The 6,809-nt window shown below is 35.1% G+C and overlaps 1 protein-coding gene across 1 annotated transcript; it reads right to left on the minus strand.

The window, feature by feature from the left end:
• Nucleotides 1–311: 311 nt before the first annotated feature.
• LOC147489656 (uncharacterized) lies at nt 312–6,453 on the minus strand. Its single transcript, XM_086574697.1, has 6 exons — nt 5,502–6,453; nt 2,237–2,894; nt 2,013–2,076; nt 1,051–1,393; nt 754–927; nt 312–652 (listed from the first exon to the last, which is right to left on the minus strand). The coding sequence occupies exons 1-6, from the start codon at nt 6,451–6,453 to the stop codon at nt 312–314; spliced, it is 2,532 nt and encodes an 843-aa protein (XP_086430823.1).
• Between the last annotated feature and the right edge of the window lie 356 nt (nt 6,454–6,809).

Consider the following 6,809-nt stretch of genomic DNA (forward strand, 5'->3'; position numbering starts at 1 on the left):
TTGTGGTTGGGTACTCCGGAAAATTCCAAGTTGTTTAAAAATTATGTTGGATACAGAACATCTTGTTCTGCGCACTTTCCTGGGATTGGACATAGAGAGTCTGCACTTACGTAGCTTTTTAAATCTCTAGAAATTTTTGAAACAACTGCAGAATTTATTTTGTCTACTATGTCATTCTTCGGTGCTAGAATGCTCCTCTCTTTCAAATACTTAACTTCTGTATTATTCACCAAATCTGGATAAATGGTGCTGATGATATCTTCAACTGAGTTGTCACTTTCTGGAATGAGTAAGTCATTAGGTATTTTGATCTAAGTCGGCTTTATTTCTTCGTTCATTGCCTTTGCAGGTAGGTTCCCACCTCCTAGATCTAGAACCCATTTGATTAATTCATCTACAGAACTAACAATGCCATAGTCCATCACATCACTATTAAGTCTCATGTTTTCACTCAAGTGAAAAACTTGGCAGTTTTTCCAAAGTTTTGATTTGTTAATGGAAGCTTTAACAACATCAATTCTTTTACCTCTTGGTATGACTGACAAAATCTGTCTGAAATCTTCACCCATGAGAAATGTCTTTCTACCAAAATCTCTAGTATCTGGTTTCAATAAGTCTTTCAAAGTACGGTCAACAGCCTCCAAAGCCGTGCCTATGAGTCATTGGAGCTTCGTCCCACACAATAAGGTCAGCTTTTGAAATAAGCTTGTGTAGTTTTGAACCATGAGAAATGTAGGTATCATAATTTTAAACCTTGAATGCGTTGTTCGTCACCTGGTAAAAGAAGTGATGCTATTCCCAAAGAAGCAACTGCAAGAACAATTTTACTTTTAGAATAGAGTTTTGAAATGATAGTCTTGTAGAGATATGTTTTCCCAGTTCCCCCACTTCCATAGACAAAAAAAACACCTCCAGATTGCGTCTCAACTACATCAGTTACACAGTTCTAAACATTTTTCTATTCATTGTTGAGACCGTTATAGAGTTTGATATGTTCGTTGTGCAACTCTAAGCAGTTGTAATCCAATTCTTTAGCAATCAATTTGTTACCATAGAATGCTTGTGAAGAAATATTAAATTTAGGAAAACCTTCAATATTTGTAAGTGTTTCCCCCCTACGAACCATGATATTCTCAATCTCACAAAGAGTATCATTCTTTATCTGGTCATCACTTAGTTGGAGACTTTGGTTGTGGTTGGTTTTTTTGTAACGAAACAAAATATCTTCACCAAGGCTTTTATGATGATTTTCAAAAAATATTTCTGGAGATGTAACCTCACACAACAAGATTAAAGTGACAAAAAGTTCTCTTAAAGAAGCTAGATTTGCCCATTTACTGTCTTGCTTCATAGCATCATTCCATTCACTGTCGTCCTTTAGCAAACCGTATGCCTGTAATCCAAAAATGAAGGATTACATAATATAAAATGAAAATCTTGATAATCACATTTTAATTATCCTCAACATTACATATTATCATTATGTTTAGTGATACAATGTCAATGATGAGATCTTGGCCACTAAAGCAAATAAATTAACAGGACTTGAAGTAGACTCTTCAGGAATGGCACATCTCAGGCAGCAGAAAGCAAGTAATATTTCACATGAAAACTGGGTGCTTTCTCAAAAAGTATTTGGGGGTACCTTTGGTGCATGATAGAGTTAAGAGTGCTCATCTCACTGACCTGGTTGACAAAATAAGGAAAAGAGCTACAGGGTGAGAAGGTAATGTACTTTTTTTTTCAAGGGAGAGTTGTGCTTACTAAATCTGTTTTGTCCAAAGATGATGCTTGCTCAAGATTTTTGAAGACTAAGTATTTTATGAGAACAGGAGATATCATTAAGTACGACATAATATATATTCTGATGTCAAATAACATATAACTTTAATAATAATGTTAGACTTTTATTGGAATATAATAATGGTCTAGAGGGATACTGCTTAATATGTTACTATATCACAAAAAAGCTGTTAGTAGTAGATGGACAATTGAAGTAGTTGAAAGATTACCTGACACGCTGCTTTAAAAGTTGGATGTGGGGTTCCATTAATTGTACGAATATCTTCATAACTCCTAGGTCCTTTAACAACATTAAGCAATATTCTTAAGTAGAACCTTTCACCTAATGTAGGATGTGTGTAGTAAACTCGTCCAACTGATTTTCCTTGTTTTCGTAGAGTCCACTTATTATATTATTTTTTTCCAAACAAATTTAGTTGGGAAATCAACATACGTAAGTGTCCTGGCTAATTCATACTCTTCATTTGCCTTGAACCATTCTGTAAACTTTGTTTTGGACGCTTTTTCACGACACACTACTACCTTTGGATGATCTTTCTCACTGTAGTATACTATATTATGACCTTCAAGATGGAATGGCAACCGCTCGACACTCGGATTTCTGTATTGTATATCAAAATTTAGAATCCTCCAAACTCCTTCAGAAGAAGAAAGAAATCGATAGTTTAAGAAGTTTGATATTTCATCAACATCCCTGACAATTTGTTCCTTACTGTTATTGTCAGTCACTACATTCTCAACAATCATTGCAGATGCTCTATCCTTTCCCTTGTTAATATACTTGAATAAGTACTTGATTAACTTTGCTTTGTTCCAATGTTCAACATTTATGTGAGCTTGAAACTTCACAATCAAGTCCACATTGTGTGGAATAACCCATTTGTTATCAAGAGTTATTCTGTCTTTGTGTGCAGTTCGACCATTGTCTCTCCTCATATAGACTGTGAAGTCATTTTCGTCAATCGTTGTCTCGGTACAAAATGGTTTCGGATAGTGCCTAGAGCATTTTTTATTCCCATCATCAATTTTAACCATGCAAAGAGAATTTGGTTTAGACTCGCCACATGGACCATGAATCATGAATACCACAACTGTGCATTATACGTAACTTTGTCAGCCAAGGATTAGGCAATTCGGCAGATATAACTCTGTTGACTTGCGAAGGGGTGGAAGGCTTTGCCGAGTTTTCTAAAAACAACAATATATGAGCATAGGGCAAGCCTGTCTTTTGGAACTCTATTGTGTAGAGAGCTGCAATTAATTGGAAGTTAGTATCAGATTTTCATACTTTAATAATATAATATTTACTAAAACTTAACAGTATATATAAAGACTTTCTAACAAATTGTTTACATATGTTATGTAAAGAAGTTGCAAACTAACAGAAGCAATGGAAATCAACTAAGAAGTGGACCACTTCACCACTTTTTGATTGACTGTTCAAACTGAGTTTAGAAAGGGATAAAATGGAAGGAAACTATTACTGATGAAAATTAGGCTTGTTTTTTATGATAAAAGTAGTAGAGACATAATCATATAATTCCGTATATGTTAGCATATGTTTTTTCAGGTGAGTGAAATGAATGAGAAGGTGATTGGATTTAAACCTCTATAAGTGGCTGTGACTCAACACAAAGAAGAGAGGAAGGCAAGGCTGTAGGTGGTGTATTTTACAAAGACTATATGTGTTTTGAATTTTAAACAAAATTTCTAAGCTAGTCTGATCATGGGTTCCCATTAGGTAGCGCTGAGAAACTAGCTTTGGTTTTAGACTGTCAGTCTAGTGTAGGTACCGCATGTTTGATTTGGTGTCTGATACAGGAATCCTCATCTAATTTTTATTATGGGATGTATACACCACCCTCAAGCGCATACACACGTAGTCACAATAAATATAGGTTTCCTCCCCCTCCCCCTAATCAGTGTTTGATGGATATAGAATTTTGTGTTTCCCTGTCTTCATTTTATGTTATTTTAGTCTTTCGCTAATCGTTGTAGGAGTTGGTTTTTGTTTTGATCCGTAGGAATTTATTCTTGATATTATGCTAAACAGATGCGATTTTCCTTTTCAAACTTAGATTCGTCTGTAGTCAATTTTTTTTTCTTCCCTCTCCAGGAACAATTTACTCGTGATTCGAAAGCACCTTTTAATGTGGCACCAAGATTATCGGTATGCTTGGTTTTCACCACAGTGGACCAAGGCTACCCCCTCCATAGCTGTATTTTGGCCCGGTGGTCCCGGCTTTTTGCCTCCACCGGTTTATGGCTTCCCAACAACAACCTGTTACACTGGATTCGACACGGATTGCCCCTAACTATATAGCTCCATACCCTCATCAAACCGACCAAAGACACCGGACTGACAGGGATGGGTTTTCAAGGAGAAGTACTAACAATAGTACTAACAATGTTAGGGGGGTTTTTTATGTGTTAATAATAGGTTATTTTAATTCTAATTCAAACCTATAAAGCAGGTAAAGGTTTCTTCCAAGAACTCAATGACAACAGAAGCGACAGGAGCAGTAAAGGTTCATGAAAATTTTGGAAATGAAAAAGGAACATAACTTTGCTGCTGTTGTATTTGTGGATGCCTTGAGCTGATCCAAGACAAAGATTTGATAGTGTTACATGACATGACACCACCGATAATCTGGAGTTTGAGCAACTCGAAGACCTCATCATTGTAGAAAAGGATGTTGTGTAAGAGCTGGATTAAATGTTAATTACTAATTTGATTTCGTTCATTTGAGAATGTTTTATTTTACATTGTACAAAGTCTGATTTTGTGAATGTGAAATCGTTGCAGATCCTAAATACATGATTCAAACTAAAATTTTAGCACTTGGTTTAGAATGAAGTTGGGATATTCACTATTAGGTTCCCCTGGTTCAAAATGACTAAAGAGAGACTTTTGCAAATATTGCTCTTTGTTGGGAACTCTAAATGGGTGACATTGTGATGCGTAAGAGCACTATTGAGGTAAGGATCATGGTTAATCTTTCCTGGTCTGAAAAAGTCCCTGAAATTGGATAGGCAAGAACTAATCTCTTGTAAGGGTTTTTGAGTATTGTTTGTGGCTTTTCTAGTATAACATCATATCTGTGCTGCAATAAAAATTTATTTGTTTGTTATTCATTCAATTCATGTTTGTTCACGTGTTATTAATCTTATAAGTACTTATGTTTCTTCATTCATTCAATTCATGTGGTTGTTCACTTGTTCTAACTCTTGTAAGCACTTATGTTTCTTAATGTTTGTAGCTTTCCCCCTAAATCCAACAACTAACCCAGATGCTGAATTCAGTTATGGTGTTGGACATATTGATCCTGTAAAGGTTGTACGTCTTGGCTTAGTCTATGATGCTATTGAAGGCGACTACCTAAAATTTCTATTCAACATAGGGTATACTATGGAGCCGACAAAACTCGTATCATTCATGTATATTTCAAGAGCTCAAAGCTAGGTATGTGCCTGTCTATATTACAGCGTGTTATCATAGACTACTTTCTTGTTTGGATCATTTAGGCATATATTTTTTTTTTCTATATTCAGCATCTATTTATAGATTAATTATATATTTGAAGGGGAGATATTTTTTTCTTAGCAATATGATAATCATAAAGTCTACAAATTAAGTAAAAAGTTAAAAATTACGAAAGAATAAGTTATAAACACAACTAAATTAGTAAATTACTTACCTGCCCAAGATTTTCCGAACCTTTTACGTTTTTGCAAATCCGTCATAAGTTCATGCAACTTGATCTCAAAAACTCTAGCGACAATTTCAGGGAAATCGACGTGTGTATATCTAGGATCAATCTTGTCAATACATTTTTTAACTTCAGGCCATTTAGGATTGCAAGTAAAAGTTATGAATAGATCAGGAGATCCAGCCCACCGACAAATCACAATAGCGTCTTGATAGTTTTGCAGCATATAACGTGGACCTCCGGTGAAAGAAAATGGTAGAACTATTCGCCTTCCAACAAAACCTAGTTTTGAATCTCCAAAAAGTACTGCATCAACTAATCCTTGATAAAGCTCAGCACGAATAGTCTGCTGGTTATTTCTAACCCAATCAACTCTAATCTGTTCTACAGCACAGTAAGAATCAACAATAAGTTGTTGTTTCAAGCGTCCACTAAGAACAATTATTTTTCCTTCTTTTAGTCTCATTTGCAATCTGAAAGTGTAGAACTCCATCATGCTTATGTTTGTCCTTTTCCCAACTTTGATATTATTCCGATAAGGGATATCAATCTTATATCCGTCTTCAGCATGAGGAAACAAAAGAGGATATTGCATGGGCATGAAACTTGGGTGCAATTCATTTATTCTTTTCAGGCCATATCCTTTTTTGTCCACCACAATATCATGGTAATTACTAAATTCACTCTCTTCCTTAACAATAAGTGCAACAACTTCAGATGATGTCGGCATGTTATAAAGTCTCCCATCTTTTTGTCTTGTACTAATAAGTTTTATACTTAAATCACCAACTTCAGACTCTTTAAACATGTCCCTTGCCATTCTATAAGTCTCAGTAAGTTTGTTTGTATTGTTCAACATATCTATCAATCCCTTCACAATATCTGGATCCAACTCTTCTTCAGACCCATTTGTCAAAAAATTCTTACTAAGAGAGTTCATTATGTTCACAACTTCATTATCAGTATCATATATGTAAATTGGGAAAACTTAGGGCATAAACCTTCAGGTGGAAGCAAGGTACCAATTTTGTGGTGGTTTTGCCCTTTTATCTTGTAGACGTATGGACCATGACCATTGTTTATTGATTCTTGAACATCACCTCCTGTGGATGTAAAAGCAAACATGTTGTTATATACTTTGATATTTTTCATAAACTTTTTGAATCTGGAGCCAGAATTACAGTTCATAAGCTCATTTAAAAAATAATCAGGTGTATCTTTCAAAAAAGGTAGTTGAACTTTCCCTCCACCGCAACATATAGAGAACTTTAGATTTTTAGGATTTTTCGTTCGGTC

This window comes from Coptis chinensis, chromosome 7 (assembly GCF_015680905.1).
Source record: "Coptis chinensis isolate HL-2020 chromosome 7, ASM1568090v1, whole genome shotgun sequence".
NCBI classification, from domain to species: Eukaryota; Viridiplantae; Streptophyta; class Magnoliopsida; order Ranunculales; family Ranunculaceae; genus Coptis; species Coptis chinensis.